The following is a 27297-nucleotide window of genomic DNA, read 5'->3' as shown; positions in this document are numbered from 1 at the left end:
GAGACGAGTAAAGAAGTAGAAGAAGAAGCCATGTTTACCGTGGTCGCGGCCGGTGGCGGCAGCCGCCGGAAGGTCGCCACGCGGAAACGCAAGCCGACTGTTGATGAAGGCATCACGGTCACCGGAGCCAACATGTGGGCTCTCCTCCTGGACAAAGACCCCGGCCACAGCGCGGCGGCCACTAACCTCGCCGTGGACGTCGTGGAACAAAAGCTCAAGAAAGCCGCCGCCATCACTGCCGTCAAGGTAGAGGAGGCGCCGTCGGCTTGTAACGTCGCCAAGCCGGCGAAGCGTGTCAACAAGGCCAAGATGAATACGAAAAGCGCCGCTGGGTGCAGCAAGCAGGCCGAGCCAGCGTCGGCTGCCATCGTGGACGGCGGCGGCAAGGTGCAGATCAACGTTGCCGCTGGGGAGAACAAGCAGACCGCGGCGGCCGCCGACGAGGAGGAGCTGACCAACATGTGGCTGCGCAGATACTATTTGTCAGAAGAGGCGAGTAAAGAAAAAGAGGAAGAAGCGATGTTTTCCGTGGTCGCGGCCCGTGGTGGCCGCCGCCGGACGGTGGCACCGCGGACAGGCAAGCCGACCGTCGCGGAAGACGTCATGGTCACCGGCGCCAACATGTGGGCTCTCCTCAGCGACGAAGAGACCGCCGAGGTAGAAGAGGCGCCGCCGGCTGATAACATCGACGGTGCGAATGTCGGCGTCCGTTCAGGTCCAGGTAATGGCGCCAAGCCCGCAAAACGTCGCAAGAAGACTAAGACGGCGAAGACGAAGAAAACAGAGACCCCCGCTGCATCGCCGACTGAACTAGACGAGGAGATGAGTGAAGAGGAAGAGGAAGAGGAAATGGGCGGCGAGATTGCCACAGGCAGCAGCCGCTGCCGGACGGTGGTCTCGCGTGTATGCAGGGCGGTCGTCGCGGTGGCGCTCTTGGGCCTGTATTGCCGGTTCGCGTCCGCGCCTCCAGTTTAACATAGTCTGGTAGTCTAGTTCTCTTTTCTTAGTCTGAATTGTGTCTAGTTTCTATGAATTTTCCTTGTTTTTTGGTTAGTCTTTTTTGGTTGCTGCGTAACCTGAGTAGTATATAACATGCAAGACTTTTGCATGGTTCGAATTTTCTTTCCCTTGTTGGGTACAGGCTCTTGTTTGATTGTGTAGGTCACCATGAATTCAACTACTGTATCTTTTCATAAGTAATTTCTCAAGATTGAATCTGCATAATGGTTCTCCCAAGTCCTAACTGTGCGAACGCAGTTTCGGTATTAGTTCACATAATCACATGGGAGAGGGACGCGATAGGATATGAACTCTGATGGTTTCCCCTCTGAGCGTCACAATTTGATGGAAATTGTGTGTTATGTAAATAAAAATTAAGATGGAAACTGACAAACTGTGTTCATGAAGTGCTGGCATGGTTATCCAAACCCATTTAGGTCTTGTTTGGTGCTAGTGTTTTAGCGGGAATTAGTGGGGATAATAATCTAGAGTATTGGGTGAATCTTGCTGTCACACAATCTCCACAAAACCCCATCCCCAATCCACTAGGTAAGGGTAGAGTATTTGGGATTGGAAAAATTACACTAAAATTTGGAAAAAAGTGGGGATAAGTGGGGATTAAACTCGCTCATACTCTAGCACCAAACATGTATTGGGGATAAGTGAAGATTTGAAGTTTGGAGCGGATTATTCCCGCTAATCCCCACTAAAACTCTAGTACCAAACAAGCCCCCTTAGTAGGAAATACAGTACCGGCATATGTCTATTCCAATAAAATCTCTTCTGTTTTTCGAAGTAAAAAAAACAGAAATTAATACTAGACTGAGACATTAAATCTTGAAGATAACCTCATTTCATTTGAAAGGCTATCTAACAGAGAATAACGGCGTTCTTCTGTCATACCGACTATGAAGTTGGTAGAATCTAGGGTTCTACCAGGACGGGGCGTAGATTGTAGGGGTGGAAGTGCTGCGAGCGAGAGGAAGAGAGGCGGCGCCGGCGGCAGGGCGCCGTCGCGGGCGCGTGGGAAGGCGACGGCTAGGGCTTGGGGCGGTGCGGACAGGAGAAGGCCGACTCCTCCGGGAGTCGGCAATAATGATATTGATTATTGCTTGATCGATCTAGTCTATTACAACTTGTATTTATAAGAGAATTGCAAAACTCTAATCTGCTAACTGGGCTAAGCCCCTAACTAGGCCTGGCCGGTTGGGCCAGTGGGCCCCCTCCGGCGGTAGACCAGGCCGGTCATAACATCTCTCCCCGCCTGCGCAAGAACGCCTCGCGTGGCTCCCAAGTCGCCTCTTCCTCGGAAAGGCCCTCCCACTGCACCAACAAGTGCCACACATCACGACGGCGCTGAGTGCGGAGCACCTTGGCCGGGCTGGGAAGTAGACGACCCTCGGCCGTCGGCGGAAGTGGTGGAGTGGCCACCGGCTGGGCACCGCGATAGGGCTTCAGAAGTCCCACGTGGAAGACGTCGTGAATGCGGGCCCCTTCAGGCAACTGAAGTCGGTACGCCATGGTCCCAATCCGCTCGACGATGACGAAGGGTCCCGCATAGCGCGGACCAAGTTTGCGCTTGGCACGCGGGTCGAGGGACTGGTGAGAGCGGTGCAACAGGCGAAGCCACACCCAGTCACCCACTGCGTACTCAACCTCGCGGTGACGGCCGTCATAGTAGTGCTTGGCCATCTGTTGAGCTTGGACAAGACGCTGCCGCACCTCGGCTAACATCTCGTCGCGGGCGCGGATGAGCTCACCAGCTGCCTCCGTCCGCGCCGTCGCTGGATCCACCGGTAGAATAGGTGGCGGTGGCAGACCGTAGACCACCTCGAATGGCGTAGCGCGCAGGGCGGAGTGATAGGAGGTGTTGTAGCAGTACTCCGCCCATGCAAGCCAATCCACCCAAGCGCGAGGACGATCGCCTGTAACACAGCGCAAATACATGGCGATCACCTTATTGACCACCTCGGACTGGCCGTCCGTCTGAGGGTGGAACGCCGTGCTGAACCGGAGTTGGACCCCGGCCATGCGGAAGAGGTCCAGCCACACATGCCCCGTGAACACCGGATCCCGGTCACAGACGATGGACGAGGGAAACCCGTGTAGGCGGACGATACCGTCGAAGAAGGCGCTGGCCACGGACGATGCCGTGTAGGGATGGCCAAGCGCGATGAAGTGGGCGTACTTGGAGAAGCGGTCAACCACCGTGAGGATGACAGACTTGCCACCCACCTTCGGAAGTCCCTCGATGAAGTCCATGGAGATGTCGGCCCACACCTGCGAAGGAACGTCAAGCGGCTGCAAGACGCCAGCTGGGCGCAAAGTCTCCGTCTTGTTGCGCTGGCACGTCTCACACGAACGCACCCAATCCTGGACCATGGCCCGATCGCCAGGGATGTAGAAGTCCGCGCGCAGACGGTGGAGGGTCTTCTGGATACCCTCATGACCCGCGGAATGCGCCAAGAGCAGCACCTGGTGGCGGAGGTCATCGTGGTCGGGAACGAACACGCGGCGCCCGTGGAGGAGAAGGCCGTCGGTGACGCGCCAGAGGTCGTCCAGCTCGCCCGTGTCGAGCTGCTGCCGCAGATGCTGGGCATCCGGCGCAGACACTGTCGCCTGGCGGATGCGGTTGAAGAGGGCAAAGGAGGGCCCCGAGCGGATGCATAGCAGGCATCCCTCGGAGACTCCCTCAGTAGCGTCGGGATCGGCGTCGCGGCGGGACAAGGCGTCGGCCACCGTGTTGAGGCGCCCCGGACGGTACTCCACCGTGAAGTCAAATCCAAACAACTTGCTGATCCACTGGTGCTGGGGCACCGTCGACAGCCGCTGGTCCAAGAGGAACTTAAGGCTGTAGTGGTCCGTACGTACGCGGAACGAGCGCCCCCAGAGGTAGGGACGCCAGTGGCGGACGGCCTGAACCAAGCCAATGAGTTCCTGCTCGTACGCCGCAAGCTTGAGGTGGCGTGCAGCAAACGGCCGGCTGAAGTAGGCGAGCGGCCCGTCACCCTGGTGAAGGACGGCGCCGAACCCCGCCCCAGAGGCGTCGCAGTCGACGATGAACGGCTTGTCGAAGTCCGGCATCTGGAGGACGGGGCCCGTCGTCAGGGCCCCCTTGAGGGCCTCGAAAGCAGCGGTAGCCTCGTCATCCCAAGCGAAGGCCTCGTGCCGCAACAGGCGCGTGAGTGGCGAGGCGATGAGGCCAAAATCCCGGATGAACTTCCGGTAGTAGCCGGCGAGGCCCAGGAACCCGCGGAGGGCGCGTGGAGAACGCGGCGTCGGCCAAGCGGCGACAACCGCCACCTTGTCCGCATCCATCGCCACCCCGTCGGCGGAGATGACGTGACCGAGATAGGCCACCGAGGTCATCGCAAACGAGCACTTCGAGCGCTTAAGGTGAAGTCGATGCGCTCGAAGCTCGTTGAAGACGATGGCAACATGCTGCAGGCGCTCCGCCCATGATGCGCTGTAGATCAAAATATCATCGAAAAAAACCAGCACAAAAAGGCGTAAGTAGGGACGAAGGACATCATTCATCAGGGCCTGGAAGGTCGCGGGCGCGTTGGTGAGGCCGAAAGGCATCACCACGAACTCGAAGTGGCCATGGTGTGTCCGGAACGCCGTCTTGGCGATGTCCTCCGGGTGCATGCGCACCTGATGATAGCCTGAGCGGAGGTCGAGCTTGGTGAAGAACCGCGCGCCGTGGAGCTCGTCAAACAGCTCGTCGACCATCGGGATCGGGAACTTGTCCTTGAGCGTGAGGGCGTTGAGGGCGCGGTAGTCAATGCAGAAGCGCCATGTGCCATCCGCCTTGCGCACCAACAACACCGGCGCGGAGAACGGGGACGTGGAGATCCTGATGATGCCCGCCGCCAACATGAGCGCGCACTGGCGCTCTAGCTCGTCCTTCTGCAGCTGGGGGTAGCGGTATGGGCGCACCGCCACTGGCGCTGACCCCGGGAGCAGGTGGATACAATGGTCACACGCTCGTGGGGGCGGCAGGCCCTGCGGCTCCTCGAAGATGTCGCCGTGCTGCTGCAGGAGGTGCGTCAGGAGGGGGTGCTCGGCGTCGTCGGCCCCGGAGACGAGCTGCAGCTGCGGTGCGGGGGAGGTGCCCCCGAGGCCCTCCCAGCGAATGTGGCGTCCCTGGCGCCAGAAGGTCATCGTCAGGGCGTCGAAGTCCCAAAGGATGGGACCGAGCATCCGCAGAAAGTCGACGCCAAGGATGAAGTCGAAGCAGCCCAAGTCGATGCCGGCGCACGTGATGATGAAGTGCTCGTCGCCGATGGTGAGGGGGACGTGCTGGACCACCCCATGGCAGTGGAGGCGGTCACCGTTAGCCACGGTCATGCGGAGGGTATCCCCACCTGTCGGCTGTAGCGCGAGGCGGCGCATAGTGGCGGCGGGGAGGAAATTATGCGTAGACCCTGTGTCCAGTAGCGCCACCAGAGGCTCGTCCTGGATAGTGACCGGAAGCAGCATCGTCCGCTCGTGGTGGATGCCGGCGAGCGCGTGTAGAGACACGACGAAGGCCGTGGCAGCCGCGTCGGTCGGCCCGGCCGTCTCGGGCGCCGCGGCAACCGGTCCGGTCGTTGGGTCGCCCTCCTCCACGTCGACTGTCTCCGGGTAGAAGAGGCGAGGGCACACGTGACCGGGCGTGTACGGGTCGTCGCAGTTGAAGCAGAGTCCCAGGCGGCGGCGTTCGAGCTGCTCCGCCGGGGTGAGGCGGCGGAACCTGCGTGTGGCCGCGGGGGCGGGCCCGGTCGGTCCAGGTGGGGCGGGGTGGGTGGCAGCCGCGGCCGTAGGAGGAGGCCGGGCGGCGCGGGTGCCGCGGGCCAGGGGCGCCTGCTGAACCGCCTGGGCGCGACGCTCATAAGCGTGCACGTAGTGCATCGCCGTCTGGAGGTCCTGCGGGGCCTGTAGCTCGACATCCACGCGGATGTGGTCCGGGAGGCCGCCAATGAAGAGCTCGGCGCGCTGTTGGCCCGTCACGCCGGGCGCATGGCATGCGAGGGCCTGGAAGCGGTCGGCGAAGTCCTGCACCGTGGTGGTGAACGCCAAACGCCCAAGTTCTGCCAAGCGGCTGCCGCGGATTGGAGGGCCGAAGCGGAGAAGGCAGAGCTCACGGAACCGGTCCCATGGAGGCATGCCACCCTCGTCCTGCTCCAGGGAGTAGTACCACGTCTGGGCGGCGCCGCGGAGGTGGTACGAGGCGAGCCACGTCCGGTCCGAAGCCAGGGTACGCTGTCCCCTGAAGAACTGCTCGCACTGATTGAGCCAGTTGAGGGGGTCCTCGACGCCATCATACGTGGCGAATTCCAGCTTGGCGTAGCGTGGGGGAGCGAGGCCGGTGGCGCCTGTAATGTCCCAGGTTTAGAGACGATCGAGGGGTAGATTTTAGAAAGGGATGTGCATTGCATTGTAAATTACGGGGAAATTTCGCGCTTTTAAAACAAAACTGCATCGAAGGGGAACAGGTTTCTCTCTCGACATCCTACAGGGTTAGGGTTTCGAGAGTGCGATGAAATTGTTCTTACTTAACTAGATTAGGGTTTTGAGAAGAGAGAAGAGAAGATGCATCACAATCTTAAGTTGCATGATTGAATTCTAAATTAAGTTGTACGATTGAATTCAAACCAAATTTGAATTTTAATTTCAAATTCAAACATTAAATAAATAACCATAATTCAATTATGAGGAAATTCATCTAGTCAAATATAAATAATATACATTATGAACAATACAAATAAGAAGACAAGCTCATTAGAGAAAAACTTGAGCTTTATTGATTAACACACATTATACAATGTCTTTACATTATTCACAAATGAAATAAAGGAATATTACAACATATTACAAGAATTGGACAAAAATAGAAAAAGAAAAGAAAAGGAAATTACAATTCAATGATCTATCCTAACACTACAAGCTAAACTTCATTTAGTATTGTACTTGATGATCTTCATGATCATTGGATCATCACTTTGCTCCCTGCACATAATCACAACAAATAAAAGTTATGCCAAGTGGCATAGCCACTTGGCAGGTTAAAAATCAAATAGAATTGGAGAGGATATGACCAAAGCTGCCGAGCTGATCCACTCTCAGCCAAGACACCAGCCAGATACCAAGCATGTGCACACACACACAGCTAGGCTGCTCACAAAGCAGTGTGCATGCAGCACAACACACACACACAGCTCTGTGTGTCACCAAGAGAGGCCAGGCCTTGCTGTCGACCAGGAGATCAACACAAGGCTCATATAAAACCTTTTCCACCGCCAGAATCAGCAGTTCATCGATAGACAGCAGCTGGGTAAGTCACAAGAACACAAGAACACAAGAACAGGTTGAACAGCCACTGCTGTTCAACAAATCTTCACAACCACAGAACTAAATCCAACACCACAAGCTTGCTAGGAGGAGCAGGGCAAGCATAAGATCATCACAGAAGCAAACCCTCTACACCAAAAATATTTCTAGGAGCTGGAGTGAGGTATACATCAAATCAACCTGAGCAAAACCAAGTTCTGCTCATACATAAGCATCCAATGCATCACAGCAGCACAGAAGGGTAGAATACCCTGTTTGTGTCATCATCTGGCTGTAAAGCCATTTGGTGCAAGCAAATATGGGTAAGACCACTAGGCAATCATCCTATGGGAACATCAGTTATGCAAATTAGTGCATAACTAAAGAAATCCAGCAAGGGATGAAGTCACAGCTAGCCTAGTCCACACACTTAGCACCTACAGCTAACTATGCCATCAGACTATAGACAGATCCTTGTCTATATTTTGTTGTCAACATCAAAAGCCACTGGAAGTCCAATATTGGATCAATCCAGTGAGCAGTTGTTCCATCCCAGTAAACAGATCACCCACCATAGCAAGTCACAAAGAGGGGAGCAACCATGACAGCATCACAAGTGCTGCCAGGTTCACCTCAACCCTAAGCCAGAACAAGAACCCACACATCACTATCCATTTGGATTCAGTTGAGGGCTAGGGTACCAACCAGAGGTTGTCATCCAGCTAGCCCTATTTAATTTAATTGATATGATCATCACTGTGCCACAGTTCACATTATTCATCCATTTATCAAGGCAAAGTAAGCAGATAAATGGAATAGACAAACAACTGTTGTACAGAGCTTTGCAATTGATCCAATGGATCATTGCAAGCATCCACTGATGCTTATGCTAGCACCAGCACACACAGGCTAAGCCTGTATGAAGCACAAACAACCCTGGATGAGCACCAGTGAGTCACAGAGAGGAGCATACACTTACTCACAAGCAAGAATTGATCAATTGATCATCAGAGCACCACTAGCTCTTGCTAAAGACTGTCACAACCAAATAGAGTAACAGGAACCAACCAGCCATCGAATAAATTCAACTATGCCATAACTGAATTCACAGATAATCACATATATGACTCATGATTGTATCCAGTAGCACATCAAATGCTTGATGAACCACTGGACCATAATACACAAGCAAGGCATATATAAATTCATCACTGAATAACACTGATAAGCCCACAGTAATGCTCAATTGAGCATAATCATGAATTGAGCACAAAAATTAGCACACAATTGCTCTAGCCCTTGCAAAACTACAAGGACTACACACAGTAATCAAGCCAGGACAATAATCATGAACACACTTGGGTGTCTGGCAAGCATAATAACATGAACAGAGGCACAGAGCAAGAATCTAGCAAGAATGGTTAGCACTGGCATGGCCAGGACAACAATGGCCAAGGCCAGTAGGGCCAGTAGCATGAACGAGATAGCGGAAGACAAAATGAATAGCACAAAGAACAACACGAAAGCATATGCTTGCACTTCGAGCATGGCACAGCATCAGAGTATGGGCACGGCAAGCTTCTCCATGAGATGGAGCAGCCGTGGCCAGAACAGGAGGAGGAAGAAGTGAGCAGAACAGAAAGGGAGAGGAGGAGGCGATATTACTCACCAGGGAGGCGAAGCGAAGAGCACGGCCATGGCGGCCAAGGCGGCACACGCCTGGGCGCGGCGGCGCCAGGCCAGGCCAAGCCACGGCGGCGCCACAGCACCATCACCACCACGGCTGAGCACGGCGGCGCCACATCATCTGGAGCATCGACGGCGACGAGATCGCCACGGAACTCCATGCCAGGCGACCAGAGACGAAGGGGGGCGAGGCGAGCAGGCGGCGAATCGCAAATCGCCGCGGTGGATCTGATGCGCCGTCGAGAGGCGGTCCAGATCCGCACCACCTCGTCGCCGGCAAGGGCCAGAGGCGGCCGGAATCGTGAGGCGACGGCGGTGGCGACGCGAGTCGCCAGAGGAGGATTAGGGTTAGGGTTCAGACACGCGTGAGCGAGGGGAGAGAGTGAGCGACCGCTCGGGTCGGTTGGACCCGAGCTGGTCTAGCTCAACCCGCTGGGCCACACTGACATGTGGGCCCAGGGGCAGAATGGTCTTTTCACAATTCTTTAAAATCCAGAAACTTTGAAATTACACCATAAATGTTTATTGGCTCTAAAAAAATAATTAAAAATATGAAAACCACTCAGTATAAAAAAACTCTATCATAATAAAATATGAAATAGAATTGTTGAAAATAAACAAGAATAAGTTCAAATTTGATGAATAAAATTATCATCTAATTCACAAATATTATTTTCAATAATGAAAATAAGACCATAAATTCCTTTAAACTTTAAAAACACCTTGACAACATATCAAGGTTGTATTTTGCTCTAAATTAAGTATCTCCAAATTGTTCTTAGTATTAACCTCTCACATGAAATAATAACGACATCAGAAGGGGGGAACAAACCCTAAAACTGGAATCATGCATAATTGCTTCTTTAACCATTGCCCTTATCGGACAATGATGCTATTTTTCAGAATCAGAGGACAAGGGTCAGTCCACACCATCCAACTGCAAAACTTTGCAGTGTTCAGGAAAGTTCATCACTTGCTCATGTCATTTGAGTATTTCTAACAAATTAGTTGCAAAGTACTATGGTTATCACTAATGCATAAAAACCAAAACCACTATTTTCATAACTATGAATATGACTATGTGGTTGGCAATGGAACCATGGATTGTGTTAATATGGTGGAGGTTCCATTGCAAGGGTTTATATCCATCTAGGATTAAGCAACAAATGTCGCCAGTGATTCTTGTGCCGTAATAACCGTGTTAACCATAAGATCTGGAGTGGGACGGAATAGTCAACCGTATTTCCACCTCTTGTACATCAACGGATGCGCTTACCGTAGCGGTTGTATCTTGCGGAGCAATTGGTGGGTGGGGAGCCCCTTCTAATTCCCCACGGTATAGCTGTTTCTTACCGTAGCGGTTGCTGCTTGCGGAACAATTGGTGGGTGGGGATCCCCTTCTAATTCCCTACGGTAATGTGGTCTATGATGGGTTGCAGCTGCCGGCGAAGGAGTTTGGTTCGATCCCAGACTGTCGTCGTGGTCGGGGTCCACCCTGAAATTACGGGAATAATGGGACCGGCGAGGACCCAGGGTCGGGGTTTGCAACAAAGGGTGGGTGTGCGAGGTAGCGGAGGAATATAGTTGGCTATGACCTTATACCGGGCCTCACACCGAAGGAAGTGTGGACGGGAAAGCTGCCCGGTTGGCACCAAGGTTAAGATCTCTTATGGGTAAAGCAACACACCTCTGCAGAGTGTAAAGAACCGTGACCTGTCACTCCCTGTTCCGGGATATGGAACTGCGAACGCGGCCGGAAAGGAGCTCCATGAAGTTCTAGTAAACCGGTGAAGGCTGACGGACATAGCTCTTTGAAATAAAATCAATCTCTTGAAGAAATGTTTATCAAAACTTGCATTGGTATTAGACTTTCTGGTCTAATATCGTAGCTAGTGCATTAAACACCTCTTATCTATAATGAACTTGTTGAGTACGCCCGTACTCATCCCACTCTTAAATCCCTTGCTTATATTGTCTGAATCGTCTGGAGGAGGACTACGACAACCCTGAAGGAGCCGAGATCATCGACTATGAAGAACCAGACCTCTCTGGAGGTATTGAAGGCGTAGACTATCTCATAGTCTACGGAACCGGGGAGGCTTCCGGAGGAGATCAAGCCTAGAACCATCGAGTAGTAGTAGTAGCCGAGCAGCCCGAACTCTTAATACTTAGCTGCTCGAGAGAATAAATGTATAACTTAATGAGACTTATATATTGTAAGCTAAGTTGGGTTCGCCTCGAACCCAAGAGTATTCCTCTTAGGACCCAAGAGGAGCTCCGAGACGATATGTGTATTATGTTTGTAATATTAAATGAATGAGTTATGGACCTGCTATGTTCTGTTGTACTACTCTGAGGGATGTAATATTTGCGGAATGGTACTTCGTGAATGTTATATCGACGACTGGCATACTACAACATGCAGTGGTATGCAGGGTCACACTACAACATGCAGTGGTATGCAGGGTCACCATAGCGCCCTGGGCGGGGTACTCCGCGCGACCCGTGGAAGGCTCGGCGAAGCGTGCGTGCGGCGGGTCCGGGAAGGACGGGCGCGGAGGGTCCCCGACGGTGGTGTAGACGGGGGAAGGCGCCGGTGCGGCCGAGTAGACGGGCGGGGGCGCCGTCGCGGTCACCCACGCCGGAAGTCGGGAGGGTGACGGCGAAAACTGGACCCGCTGGATGGGCACGCCCTGGGGCAGCGAGGCGGGGCCCGCGCTGGGGGCCGGCTGCCATGACGCCCACGGCGGCGGCGGCGGTGAGGCCGGGGGCGGAGCAGGCGCGCCCTGGCCGGGTAGGGCTGCCGGCGCGGCCGGGTAGGCGGCGAGGGGCGGCGGCAGGGGCGGCGTGGTCATCCCCTGCGTACCGATGAGGTACAGGCGGATGCCCTGGACGGCGGTGGCGAGGTCGCGGATGGCCTTGCTGCGAGAGGAGGGGGGCGGCGTGATGTCTACGTTCCCCCTCCTTTCCTGTAGACAGTGTTGGGCCTCCAAGAGCAGAGGTTTGTAGAACAGCAGCAAGTTTTCCCTTAAGTGGATCACCCAAGGTTTATCGAACTCAGGGAGGAAGAGGTCAAAGATATCCCTCTCATGCAACCCTGCAACCACAAAGCAAGAAGTCTCTTGTGTCCCCAACACACCTAATAGGTGCACTAGTTCGGCGAAGAGATAGTGAAATACAGGTGGTATGAATATGTATGAGCAGTAGCAACGGTGCCAGAAAATAGCTTGCTGGCGTGTAGTTGATGGTGGTAGTATTGCAACAGTAGTAACGCAGTAAAACAGTAAACAAGCAGCGATAGCAGTATTTAGGAACAAGGCCTAGGGATTACACTTTCACTAGTGGACACTCTCAACATTGATCACATAACAGAATAGATAAATGCATACTCTACACTTTCGTTGGATGATGAACATATTGCGTAGGATTACACGAACCCTCAATGCCGGAGTTAACAAGCTCCACAATAATGCTCATGTTTAAGTAACCTTATAGTGTAAGATAGATCAATAGACTAAACCAAGTACTAACATAGCATGCACACTGTCACCTTCATGCATATGTAGGAGGAATAGATCACATCAATATTATCATAGCAATAGTTAACTTCGCAATCTACAAGAGATCATGATCATAGCATAAACCAAGTACTAACACGGTGCACACACTGTCACCTTTACACACGTGCAGGAGGAATAGAACTACTTTAATAACTTTGCTAGAGTAGCACATAGATAGTAGTGATACAAAACTCATATGAATCTCAATCATGTAAAGCAGCTCATGAGATCATTGTATTGAGGTACATAGGAGAGAGATTAACCACATAGCTACCGGTACAGCCCCGAGCCTCGATGGAGAACTACTCCCTCCTCATGGGAGCAGCAGCGGTGATGAAGATGGCGGTGGAGATGGCAGCGGTGTCGATGGAGAAGCCTTCCGGGGGCACTTCCCCGTCCCGGCAGGGTGCCGGAACAGAGTTCTGTCCCCCGAATTGGAGTTTCGCGACGGTGGCGGCGCCCCTGGAGTCTTTCTGGAGTTTCGTCAATTGGTATCGAAGTTTTAGGTCACGACGGCTTAAATAGGCGAAGAATCGGAGTCGGGGGGTCTCTGGGGGGCCCACACTATAGGGGGGCGCGGCCCCCCCTGGCCGCGCCGGGGTGTGGTATGGGGCCCCCAGGGCTCCCCTCTGGTCCTTCCCGGGTGTTCTGGATGCTTCCGATGAAAATAGGAACTTGGGCGTTGATTTCGTCCGATTCCGAGAATATTTCATTACTAGGATTTCTGAAACCAAAAACAGCAGAAAACAGCAACTGGCCTCTCGGCATCTCGTCAATAGGTTAGTTCCGGAAAACGCATAAAAATGATATAAAGTGTGAACAAAACATGTTGGTATTGTCATAAAACAAGCATGGAACATCGGAAATTATAGATACGTTGGAGACGTATCAGCATCCCCAAGCTTAGTTCCTACTCGTCCTCGAGTAGGTAAACGATAAAAGATAATTTCTGAGGTGACATGCTACCAACATAATCTTAATCATACCATTGTAAAGCATATGAGATGAATGCAGCGATTCGAAACAATGTAAATGCAATGAGTAAACAATTGAATCATATAGCAAAGACTTTTCATGAATAGTACTTTCGAGACAAGCATCAATAAGTCTTGCATAAGAGTTACTCATAAAGCAATAAATTCATAGTAGAGACATTGAAGCAACACAATGGAAGATTAAGTTTCAGCGGTTGCTTTCAACTTGTAACATGTATATCTCATGGATAGTTGTCAATGCAGAGCAATATAACAAATGCAATAAGCAAGTATGTAAGAATCAATGCACAGTTCACACAAATGTTTGCTTCTTGAGGTAGAGAGAGATAGGTGAACTGACTCAACAATAAAAGTAAAAGAATGGTCCTTCAAAGAGGAAAGCATCGATTGCTATATTTGTGCTAGAGCTTTGATTTTAAAAGCATGAAACAATTTTGTCAACGGTAGTAATAAAGCATATGTATCATGTAAATTATATCTTACAAGTTGCAAGCCTCATGCATAGTGTACTAATAGTGCCCGCACCTTGTCCTAATTAGCTTGGACTACCGGATCATCACAATGCACATGTTTTAACCAAGTGTCACAAAGGGGTACCTCTATGCACTTTGTACAAAGGTCTAAGGAGAAAGCTCGCATTGGATTTCTCGCTATTGATTATTCTCAACTTAGACATCCATACCGGGACAACATAGACAACAGATAATGGACTCCTCTTTTATGCATAAGCATGTAACAACAATTAATAATTTTCTCATTTGAGATTGAGGATATATGTCCAAAACTGAAACTTCCACCATGGATCATGGCTTTAGTTAGCGGCCCAATGTTCTTCTCTAACAATATGCATGCTTAACCATAAGGTGGTAGATCGCTCTTACTTCAGACAAGACGAACATGCATAGCAACTCACATGAAATTCAACAATGAAAAGTTGATGGCGTCCCCAGTGAACATGGTTATCGCACAACAAGCAACTTAATAAGAGATAAAGTGCATAATTACATATTCAATACCACAATAGTTTTTAAGCTATTTGTCCCATGAGCTATATATTGCAAAGGTGAATGATGGAATTTTAAAGGTAGCACTCAAGCAATTTACTTTGGAATGGCGGAGAAATACCATGTAGTAGGTAGGTATGGTGGACACAAATGGCATAGTGTTGTTTGGCTCAGGATTTGGATGCATGAGAAGTATTCCCTCTCGATACAAGGTTTAGGCTAGCAAGGTTGTTTGAAGCAAACACAAGCACGAACTAGTACAGCAAAACTCACATAAAAAACATATTACAAGCATTATAAAACTATACATCGTCTTCCTTGTTGTTCAAACATCTTACTAGAAAATATCTAGACTCTAGAGAAACCACTCATGCAAACCAAATTTTAACAAGCTCTATGTATTTCTTCACTAATAGGTGCAAGGTATATGATGCAAGAGCTTAAACAAGAGCACAACAATTGCCAAGTATCAAGTTATTCAAGACATCATACCAATTACTACATGTAGCATTTTCCAATTCCAACCATATAACAATTTAACGAAGAAGAAATTTCGCCATGAATATTATGAGCTAAGAACACATGTGTTCATACGAACCAGCGGAGCGTGTCTCTCTCCCACACAAGCATGATGTAATCCAATTTATTCAAACACAAACAAAAACAAAAACAAACCGACGCTCCAAGCAAAGCACATAAGATGTGATGGAATAAAAATATAGTTTCAGGGGAGGAACCTGATAATGTTGTTGATGAAGAAGGGGATGCCTTGGGCATCCCCAAGCTTAGACGCTTGAGTCTTCTTGATATATGCAGGGGTGAACCACCGGGGCATCCCCAAGCTTAGAGCTTTCACTCTCCTTGATCATGTTGCATCATACTCCTCTCTTGATCCTTGAAAACTTCCTCCACACCAAACTCGAAACAACTCATTAGAGGGTTAGTGCACAATATAAATTGACATATTCAGAGGTGACACAATCATTCTTAACACTTCTGGACATTGCATAATGCTACTGGACATTAATGGATCAAAGAAATTCATCCAACATAGCAAAAGAGGCAATGCGAAATAAAAGGCAGAATCTGTCAAAACAGAACAGTTCGTATTGACGAATTTTAAAATGGCACCAGACTTGCTCAAATGAAAATGCTCAAATTGAATGAAAGTTGCGTACATATCTGAGGATCATGCACGTAAATTGTCTTAATTTTCTGAGCTACCTACAGGGAGGTGGACCCAGATTCGTGACAGCAAAGAAATCTGGAACTGCGCAGTAATCCAAATCTAGTACTTACTTTTCTATCAACGGCTTTACTTGGCACAACAAAACACAAAACTAAGATAAGGAGAGGTTGCTACAGTAGTAAACAACTTCCAAGACACAAATATAAAACAAAATACTGTAGCAAAATAACACATGGGTTATCTCCCAAGAAGTTCTTTCTTTATAGCCATTAAGATGGGCTCAACAGTTTTAATGATGCACTCGCAAGAAATAGTATTTGAAGCAAAAGAGAGCATCCAGAGGCAAATTCAAAACACATTTAAGTCTAACATGCTTCCTATGCATAGGAATCTTGTAAATAAACAAGTTCATGAAGAGCAAAGTAACAAGCATAGGAAGATAAAACAAGTGTAGCTTCAAAAATTTCAGCACATAGAGAGGTATTTTAGTAACATGAAAATTTCTACAACCATATTTTCCTCTCTCATAATAACTTTCAGTAGCATCATGAGCAAACTCAACAATATAACTATCACATAAAGCATTCTTATCATGAGTCTCATGCATAAAATTATTACTCTCCACATAAGCATAATCAATTTTATTAGTTGTAGTGGGAGCAAATTCAACAAAGTAGCTATCATTATTATTCTCATCAAGTGTAGGAGGCATAGTATAATCACAACAAAATTTACTCTCCATAGTAGGTGGCACCAAAAGACCAATATCATTATAATCATCATAAATAGGAGGCAAAGTATCATCAAAGAAAATTTTCTCCTCAATGCTTGGGGGACTAAAAAGATCATGCTCATCAAAACCAGCTTCCCCAAGCTTAGAATTTTCCATATCATTAGCAACAATGGTATTCAAAGTGTTCATACTAACATGTTCCATGGGTTTTTTAATTTTCGGATCAAACCATCCATGTCTTAAATAAGGAAATAGAGTAAAAAGCTCATTGTTGTCCATTATGCCTTACTAGTGTAAACAAGAAACAAAAAGATGCAATTGCAGGATCTAAAGGAAATAACTTTGAGTACTTACAATGCGCCGGAAAATAGCTTGGTAGCCGAGGTCCGGAGTGTGAGTACCTTTTACCTTTCCTCCCCGGCAACGGCGCCAGAAAAGTGCTTGATGTCTACGTTCCCCCTCCTTTCCTGTAGACAGTGTTGGGCCTCCAAGAGCAGAGGTTTGTAGAACAGCAGCAAGTTTTCCCTTAAGTGGATCACCCAAGGTTTATCGAACTCAGGGAGGAAGAGGTCAAAGATATCCCTCTCATGCAACCCTGCAACCACAAAGCAAGAAGTCTCTTGTGTCCCCAACACACCTAATAGGTGCACTAGTTCGGCGAAGAGATAGTGAAATACAGGTGGTATGAATATGTATGAGCAGTAGCAACGGTGCCAGAAAATAGCTTGCTGGCGTGTAGTTGATGGTGGTAGTATTGCAGCAGTAGTAACGCAGTAAAACAGTAAACAAGCAGCGATAGCAGTATTTAGGAACAAGGCCTAGGGATTACACTTTCACTAGTGGACACTCTCAACATTGATCACATAACAGAATAGATAAATGCATACTCTACACTTTCGTTGGATGATGAACATATTGCGTAGGATTACACGAACCCTCAATGCCGGAGTTAACAAGCTCCACAATAATGCTCATGTTCAAGTAACCTTATAGTGTAAGATAGATCAATAGACTAAACCAAGTACTAACATAGCATGCACACTGTCACCTTCATGCATATGTAGGAGGAATAGATCACATCAATATTATCATAGCAATAGTTAACTTCGCAATCTACAAGAGATCATGATCATAGCATAAACCAAGTACTAACACGGTGCACACACTGTCACCTTTACACACGTGCAGGAGGAATAGAACTACTTTAATAACTTTGCTAGAGTAGCACATAGATAGTAGTGATACAAAACTCATATGAATCTCAATCATGTAAAGCAGCTCATGAGATCATTGTATTGAGGTACATAGGAGAGAGATTAACCACATAGCTACCGGTACAGCCCCGAGCCTCGATGGAGAACTACTCCCTCCTCATGGGAGCAGCAGCGGTGATGAAGATGGCGGTGGAGATGGCAGCGGTGTCGATGGAGAAGCCTTCCTGGCACTTCCCCGTCCGGCAGGGTGCCGGAACAGAGTTCTGTCCCCCGAATTGGAGTTTCGCGACGGTGGCGGCGCCCACAGAGTCTTTCTCGGAGTTTCGTCAATTGGTATCGAAGTTTTAGGTCACGACGGCTTAAATAGGCGAAGAATCGGAGTCGGGGGTCTCTGGGGGCCCACACTATAGGGGGCGCGGCCCCCCCCGGCCGCGCCGGGGTGTGGTGTGGGGCCCCAGTGGCTCCCCTCCGGTCCTTCCCGGGTGTTACGGATGCTTCCGATGAAAATAGGAACTTGGGCGTTGATTTCGTCCGATTCCGAGAATATTTCGTTACTAGGATTTCGAAACCAAAAACGCAGAACAAAGAACTGCCTCTCGGCATCTCGTCAATAGGTTTGTTCCAGAAAACGCATAAAAATGATATAAAGTGTGAACAAAACATGTTGGTATTGTCATAAAACAAGCATGGAACATCGGAAATTATAGATACGTTGGAGACGTATCACGGCGCCGGCGACATCTGCCAGGGGCGCCGCGTCGCCCGTGGAGGGCGGCGGCAGGTGCGCGGCGGCGGAGGAGGCCGGCGGCGTCTCGGAGGCGGCGGCGGTGGTGGCGGTGGGTTGGCTCGAAGACATGATCGTAACGGAGGTCTCTGATACCAAATTGGTAGAATCTAGGGTTCTACCAGGACGGGGGCGTAGATTGTAGGGGTGGAAGTGCTGCGAGCGAGAGGAAGAGAGGCGGCGCCGGCGGCAGGGCGCCGTCGCGGGCGCGTGGGAAGGCGGCGGCTAGGGCTTGGGGCGGCGCGGACAGGAGAATGCCGACTCCTTCGGGAGTCGGCAATAATGATATTGATTATTGCTTGATCGATCTAATCTATTAAAACTTGTATTTATAAGAGAATTGCAAAACCCTAATCTGCTAACTGGGCTAAGCCCCTAACTAGGCTTGGCCGGTTGGGCCAGTGGGCCCCCTCCGACGGTAGACCAGGCCGGTCATAACAGAAGTGGTCCGTCCACGTATTATTTTTAAACGATATCATCACAATTGTTTATCTTCAAAAGAACACAACATAATTGTTGTGTAAGGAACTTCATCTATTCTGAACACAGCTCCCTATCTCAGGTTGTGTTGACAGTGTTTGTTATGGTTTGGGGACTTCGTTTAGCATCGTTTTTATTAATGAGGTATGTTGTTCTAAAACAATACATTCTTTTAAAAGTTCAAGCACATGCCCCGTGCTGTACTATGTATAGTTTGATCTTAATCTCTTCTTCTTTTTCATGAAGTAATCTGTATTGCTAGACGACTTCATGTGATCTTGTGTAGTTGATCTCGCCCGTTTATTTGTTTCAGAACTTACAATAGATGGATGATATAGTGTGCCAGTCATTCAATAGTATTAGTAGCACGCAAAATCTAATAGGTAGTATTATTCTTGTTTGCTATCGCAGAATACTGTTGGCTGTTGCCAGCTGCGTTCACATCAATAGGCATGTCCGGCTTTTGCTCATCCAAGTGCAGATGCAGGCACACACATACCATTGAACCTCAAGTGCATATAGAGTTCTGATAATTCAAGTAGTTGCTCTGTTTCAACTTTCTAGATATGAGAATAACCATTATTTGCTTGCTGTTCAAGATTGCTTTTTCTTCTTTCTCCCTAAAAGCTATATTTTTGACCTATGACTCACATTACTATTTAGCTGCTAGCACAATAACACAACTAATCGTTAGTCTGAGGAAAAGCATATCGTTCTTCTGAAACTGTTAATTCTTGTTTTGCCTTGTGCTATCTAGGATTTTGAATTGGGGAGAGGATAAGCGGTTCGATGAGATGCGCAGCAACTTGGGAAAATTAGCTGTCTTTTGGATTTTCCAGGTATGTTTCACAACTTATCAGGTTAAGTGTTCAGGTCATCCCAGAGAGAACCTCACCAGGCCTTTTATCCTAATTTGGGCAGGCTGTCTGGGTTTGGACTGTCAGCTTGCCTGTTACAATTGTGAATGCCAGTGACAGAAACCCTTCGATTGAAGCTCGGGATATCATTGGTTGGATCATGTGGGTCATTGGATTATCTGTGAAAGCTATAGCAGATCAACAGAAGCTTAAGTTCAAGAATTCTCCAAGCAATAAGGGAAAGTGGTGTAATGTGGGTCTTTGGAGTTATACTCGCCACCCAAATTACTTTGGCGAGGTAAGTCGATTTAATTTGATTATTGTTTGCATACAGATCATAGAATCTTAATTTATAGTTGACCGTGGTTTTATTTATGGGTCGAACTATCATCCTTAATGCCCAACAAATCTGTTGTTTACCTTCTCAGTTGCTTACCTTCTCAATCTGGGCTTCTCCTTTCTGTAGGATGCACTAACTATTATCCGCAACAACGTGAAATACATCATGCTTGTTCTGGGTTTGGTGATTTAGGCACACTTTGCAAAATTAAGACATCTCTAAGCAAGAAATATCCCACACATACCTAATATGATAACAACTGGCTGCTAATTGTCAACTGTATTTGAGGTCCAAATTCTCCCTGAACTTCATATGTCAACTAGTACAGCTAAGCTTGTATAATAAGGTTGGCGGCATAGTGGATGTGACAATAGTTACTGTACGTAACCTCTTGTGTAGTCTCTATAATGACAGATTGACAAATCAATTTTGAATACAGAAACAAGTCTATGCTATTTTAGATACAGTGAGAATGTTAGCTCACTACTTTATGGTTCTAACTTCTAAGCACTTTGATATGGAATATTGGTTGTGCGTATCCAGGCATGCGTTTGACAATTTTCTACGATGCAGATGTTACTTTGGTGGGGCGTGTTTGTAGCATCAGCCCCGGTTCTCTCGGGAGCTGAATGGTGTTAAACGAGGTTAAGGAGATACGATCCTAACCGGTACTGTAAGTTGTTGAGTAGATAAATAGTCTGAATCTATAGAGATAAGTAGATAGACATGCATATTGTTACGGTTGTTGTAATCTGAACTAACCCTAGCTCGTATGAGCTCATATAAATACAGAGCCCTGAGGCCGATGCTAAGCACGGCACAAATCCAATCTCCTTCTCTTTCTTGTTCTTTTATATGGTATCAGAGCCAAACACTCCAATCCACCAATGGCTCCAAGCTCCACGCCATCCGGTACTCCGATCAACATCGCGGCCACGCTGAGCGCCGCAATCTCCATCAAGCTCGACCAGGAGAACTACCTGTTGTGGAAGGCGCAGGCTCTGCCGGCCCTCTACGGCAACGACCTGTTTGGATATGTTGACGGCTCTACCCAGCACCGCCGAAACGCATCCCCGCCGCCGCAGGAAGCTCGAGCATGATCAACAACCCTGAATACGCCACTTGGCGCAAACAGGATCAGCAGGTCCTTAGTGGCCTGCTCACCTCCCTCACCCCATCTGTTCTTGGCCACGTCCAACTCCTGACGACATCGGCGCAAGTTTGGGAGGCGCTGGATCGGACCTTCGTGTCTCGGTCCAAAGCGCGGATCGTGCAACTTCGCACCGCGCTGGTGAAGCCGAAGAAGAGGGACACCTCCATGTCAGCCTACTTCCAGCACACCAAGAAGATCGCCGACACGATGGCGACGATCGGCAACCCACTCGGTGACGACGAGATCGTCTCCTACATCCTCGCCAGTCTAGGTGAAGACCACGAAAACTTCACCACCTCGATGAGCGTGATTGCCGCCAACGAGGACTTCACCCTAGGTGACCTCTATGGTCATCTGACGGCATACGAGGCCCGAACCGGAGGACGCGGCTCGGGCGGCCATCATGATGCTCCGTTCCCACACTCCGCCAACAACGCCGCACGCGGTGGCGGCCGCGGGGGCTTCGGCTTCCAGTGTGGCGGAGGCGGACGCGGCCGAGGCGATGACGGCCGCGGCAATGGCGGTGGCCGCTATGGCGGCTACAACGGCGGTGGCTACAACGGTGGCTACAATGGCGGTTACAATGGGGGAGCCCACGGCGGTGGCCGTGGTGACAACTACGGGCGTGACAGGAACGCACAAGGCGGAGGGCGTGGCCGAGGAGGCAAATCAACCTGCCAGATCTGTGGCACCTATGGCCACGACGCCCTGCGCTGCTACTCGCGTTTCAACCACGCGATTCAACCGGAGAGCTCCACCCGCGCCGCCGCCAACTACACCAACGCCAATGACAACTACACCAGCGACGCGAACTGGTACATGGACTCAGGCGCGACTGGTCACATGACGACATTGAGCGGCTTCATGTGCACGAGAACTACAAGGGCAATGAGCAAATCCAAGTTGCCAATGGTACGCATATTCCTATCTTGCATATTGGTGAATCTAGTTTACCTGGTTCTTCTCGTCCTCTTCGTTCATCTAATGTCCTACATGCTCCTCATATTAGCAAAAATCTTCTGTCCACAAACAAACTTGCCTATGATAATCATTGCTTTGTTGAACTTCACCCTGAATCTTTTTTTGTCAAGGATCTCACCACGAGGCTGCTTCAAGGTAGAGCTCAAGATGGCCTATACCCAGTTCCACCACTACGCCCTCGCCGCTCACCACTTTGCCCCCACAAGCCCACATCACATCGCCATCGAAGGAACTGTGGCATCGTCGACTCGGACACCCTGCATCACCGATTGTCCAGGCCATCCTCCAGTCAAATAAGTTAGGATCAACACAAAATAATGTAGTGCCGCATGTGTGTGATGCATGCCAGCAAGCCAAAGTTCATCAACTGCCTTATGCAGATTCTAGTCGTATTTCTTAATTTCCTTTAGAACTCATTCATACGGATGTATGGGGTCCAGCAATTAAATCAGCTGGGGGTTTCAAATATTGTGTTAGTTTTCTTGATGATTTCAGTAAGTTCACTTGGGTGTATTTGTTGAAACATAAATCCGACGTTGAGCATGTTTTCTACCAATTTCAGAAACAAGTGGAACTTTCCCTTGGTACAAAAATCCTCTCGGTTCAATCCGATTGGGGAGGAGAATATCACAAACTACACTCATATTTTCGAGAAACTGGTGTTACACATCGCCTTTCGTGTCCACATATCCACCAGCAAAACGGAGCCATTGAACGCAAGCATATACATTTGGTTGAAACCGCCTTAGCCCTCCTTGCACAAGCATCTGCACCCCTTCGGTTTTGGGATGACGCCATTCTCACCGCTTGCTATTTAATCAACCGGATGCCTAGTAGAGTTATTCAGAACTCTACCCCTTCACCAAACTGTTTAAACGACCGGTTGATTACTCATACTTGTGCGTCTTTGGGTGTGCATGCTGGCCCAATCTTAGGCCCTATAACAACCATAAGCTCAGTTTTCGATCCAAACTGTGCGTCTTCCTAGGGTACAGCTCCCAACATCGTGGATTCCGTTGTCTTGATCGTTCTACTGGACGAATCTATGTGTCTCGTGACGTCATATTCGATGAAACAGTCTACCCATTATCTAAAGATCAGTCCCCTCCACATCCTACACCCACCGAAGATGCCATTCTCCTCTCTGAACCGGAGACAGATGACCCTCTATGCAATGATACGGCATGTGCTACTGATTCTGCGTTTTCTCGTGATGTTTCAGGTTCGGATGATCCAACTCCGCACGTCGATCGGCAGATGCATGTGTTGCATGCACCCCCGCACGTCGATCTGCCGCCTGCGGCAGGGCATGGTGCAGCACCGGACGAGCCTGGCTATGGGCCTCACGGCGCCGACTCGTCTCCTCCTCGCACACCATCTGCAACGGCCCACGAACCGGCCCAGGATGCTCACGGGCCAGCCTCCTCGCCCTCGTCTGTTCAAACGGCGGACTCTCCCGCCACTTCGACAGACACTGCGTCGCCTGCCTTACCTGCTCGACGGCCGATTAAGCCTGTCCGTCTGTTTGATGGGATCGTCCGCTACGATTCGAAGAAGCGCGCGTTTGCTGCTGAGCCAGCATCTCATGTTGATGCCCTGAGTGTCCCTGTCTGGAAAATGGCCATGGATGCAGAGTTTTCTGCCCTGAAGATCAATAACACATGGCGTCTGGTTGATCCACCACCAGGTCGTCATATCGTCGGGTGCAAATGGGTGTTCAAGTTGAAACACAAACCTGACGGTACAGTGGATCATCACAAGGCTCCGCTTGTTGCCAAAGGGTTCACGCAGCGCCAAGGCATTGATTATACTGATACATTTTCTCCGGTGGTTAAACCTACCACTGTTCGGCTGATCTTGTCTATCGCCGTGTCCCGGGGATGGCAGCTTCGTCAGGTTGATGTTCAAAACGCTTTTCTCCACGGCGATATTCAGGAGGAGGTATATATGTATCAGCCGCCAGGATATGTTGATCAGAATTTCCCACATCGTGTGTGCCGGCTGCAGAAGTCGCTGTATGGGCTCAAGCAGTCACCAAGAGCCTGGTACTCCAAGCTCAGCTCCAAGCTTCAATCCTTGGGGTTTGTTCCATCTAAGGCAGACACGTCACTGTTTGTGTTCATTCGTAGACAAGTGATCATCTATATGCTTATTTATGTGGATGACATAATTATTACTGGATCATGCAAACAAGCTGTTGACAGATTGATGAATCAGCTACATAGCTCTTTTGCTATTAAGGATTTGGGCAAACTATCTTTCTTCCTTGGTGTCCATGTGATAGATATTGATAATGGTGGTGTTGCGCTCACTCAAGCCAAATATGCAACAGATTTGCTTCAGAAGGTGAATATGCTTAATTGCAAGGAGATCTCAACGCCAATGTCGTCCACAGAGAAACTCAGCAGAACCTCTGGTACATTGCTGACAGATGATACAGCCTTTGTGTACAGAAGTACAGTGGGTGCCCGTACTTATGCTTAACTCGACCAGACATATCGTTTGCGGTAAATAGGGTATGTCAATTCTTGGCTGCTCCTACGGACGTGCACTGGTCAGTGGTAAAGAGGATCTTGAGGTATGTAAAAGGAACAGTGAATCTTGGGTTACAGATTCAGAGATCTCCATCAACAGAGTTGAGTGTATTCACGGATGCCGATTGGGCAGGGTGTCCGGATGATCGCAGGTCTACTGGAGGATATGCAGTTTTCTATGGACCAAATTTGATATCGTGGAGCTCACGAAAACAGCCTATTGTTAGTCGGTCTAGCACGGAGGCGGAGTATAAGGCTATCGCCAACGGAACAGCTGAAGTTACGTGGTTACAATCAGTTCTCAGAGAACTGGGAGTGTTTCAGTCTCATGCGCCAACATTATGGTGTGATAATCTTGGGGCGACGTTTCTCACAGCAAATCCTATGTTTCACGCTCGAATGAAACATATAGAAATCAATTTTCACTTCGTTCGTGAAAAGGTCTCTGCAGGGGCTCTGAAAGTCAGGTTCATCTCATCACAAGATCAACTGGCAGACATTTTTACGAAGGCTCTAGCTCGAGATGTCTTTGACAGGATGGAGTTTGATCTGTGTCTAGTCAGTACACATTTGGATCGAGAGGGGCTGTTAAACGAGGTTAAGGAGATACGATCCTAACCGGTACTGTAAGTTGTTTAGTAGATAAATAGTCTTAATCTATAGAGATAAGTAGATAGACATGCATATTGTTACGGTTGTTGTAATCTGAACTAACCCTAGCTCGTATGAGCTCGTATAAATACAGAGCCCTGAGGCCGATGCTAAGCACGGCACAAATCCAATCTCCTTCTCTTTCTTGTTCTTTTATAAATGGCTCGTAATCTTGGGACCCATCTTCCTGACGTTGTTGCTTCTTTTCGTTAGTGGGATCCCACTTCTTGAGGTTAACCTCTAATCTCGTGCATTCGTAATCCGTCACTATGTTGCTATATATTTATCTCAATGCTGATGCACCTCTCTTCTATATTTCCATCTGAAGTCATCTGCTGATAAGCGCTTCGGTCCGTCAGAAGAGTACCGCACATACAAGAACACTACAAGGTAAGCACTAGGCAGCACTCTTATACTGGGCCATTTTCTCCTAGCCACTTTGTAACAGAAGAGTTGCTGATCTATGTACTCGTTCCTCTGCATCCCTCTCATCCCATTGCCACCTGTTGTGTATGGACTCTGCCTGACTGGTTCAAGGTAGCATTCCTCCTGGAGCTGCCCCTCTACAATCCTGGACCGGAACGCAACCCTGTCAGCTGAACACTGAATGTGCATTGTTCTGCTTTTATCTTGATTGAGTATACATGTACACTGTTATTGTGGATCACTGGTTATTTCAAGGGTTTAGAGTGAGTTTGTGCATATGTATTTTCCATAGTATTGAAAAGATACCTTTACAATTAATTAATGCTGGATGTATATGCCCTTCAACTTTTGGATTTCGGCCCAATCAGTATTTGGTTTGGACTCCTCTTTCCCGTATGCCTTGTCTGCCTCCGACTCGGAGTACAATAATACGGCATCCGATTCGACTCGGAGTACATACGCGTCCGGGGCGAACACATTGCCCCAGCCCTTATATACGGCCGTGCGTAGGTGGTCGAGTATCACGTTCTAGCTGTCCTGTTTTGGCATATAGTTTGTAGTGAAAGCAGCATTGCAGCATAAACTTTCGTCTGCACTCTTGCTGATCGATCCATATATATCGATTGAGACGGGAGAGGAAGGTATGGCGATCGCCGGAGCAAACATGTGGGCTCTCCTTCTCGACAAAGACCCTGGCCACAGCGCGGCGGCTACTGACCTCGCCGTCGACGTCGTGGAACAAAAGCTCAAGAAAGCCGCCGCCGTCACTGCCGTCAAGGTGGAGGAGGCGCCGTCGGCTCCTAACGTCGCCAAGCCGGCGAAGCGTGTGAACAAGCCCAAGACGAATACGAAAAGCGTCGCCAAGCGCAGCAAGCAGGCCGAGGCCGCATCGCCTGCCATCGTGGATGGCGGCGGCAAAGTGCAGGTCAACGGCAGCGCTGGGGACATGTGGATACGCAGATATTTGTCACAAGAGACGAGTAAAGAAGTAGAAGAAGAAGCCATGTTTACCGTGGTCGCGGCCGGTGGTGGCGGCAGCCGCCGGAAGGTCGCCACGCGGAAACGCAAGCCGACTGTTGATGAAGGCGTCACGGTCACCGGCGCCAACATGTGGGCTCTCCTCCTCGACAAAGACCCCGGCCACAGCGCGGCGGCAACTGACCTCGCCGTCGACGTCGTGGAACAAAAGCTCAAGAAAGCCGCCGACGTCACTGCCGTCAAGGTGGAGGAGGCGCCATCGGCTCATAACGTCGCCAAGCCGGCGAAGCGTCTCAACAGTGCCAAGATGAATACGAAAAGCGCCGCCGGGTGCAGCAAGCATGCTGAGCCAGCGTCGGTTGCCACCGCGGAGGGCGGCGGCAAGGTGCAGATCAACGGCGCGGCTGGGGACAGCAAGCAG

General features: G+C 49.4%; 1 protein-coding gene across 1 annotated transcript; it reads left to right on the top strand.

Annotated features, from left to right (window-relative positions):
- Positions 1 to 11865: 11865 nt before the first annotated feature.
- LOC127346978 (uncharacterized) lies at positions 11866 to 25866 on the top strand. The gene is made up of 6 exons (XM_071829064.1): positions 11866 to 11870; positions 19714 to 19795; positions 19878 to 20111; positions 20727 to 20786; positions 25636 to 25704; positions 25801 to 25866. Exons 1-6 carry the CDS (start codon positions 11866 to 11868, stop codon positions 25864 to 25866), a joined length of 516 nt encoding a protein of 171 aa, XP_071685165.1.
- Positions 25867 to 27297: the final 1431 nt, after the last annotated feature.

This window comes from Lolium perenne, chromosome 4 (genome assembly GCF_019359855.2).
Source record: "Lolium perenne isolate Kyuss_39 chromosome 4, Kyuss_2.0, whole genome shotgun sequence".
Taxonomy (NCBI): Eukaryota; Viridiplantae; Streptophyta; class Magnoliopsida; order Poales; family Poaceae; genus Lolium; species Lolium perenne.
The sequence above is the reverse complement of the archived record's forward strand: the minus strand, read 5'-3'. Positions and strand labels throughout refer to the sequence as shown.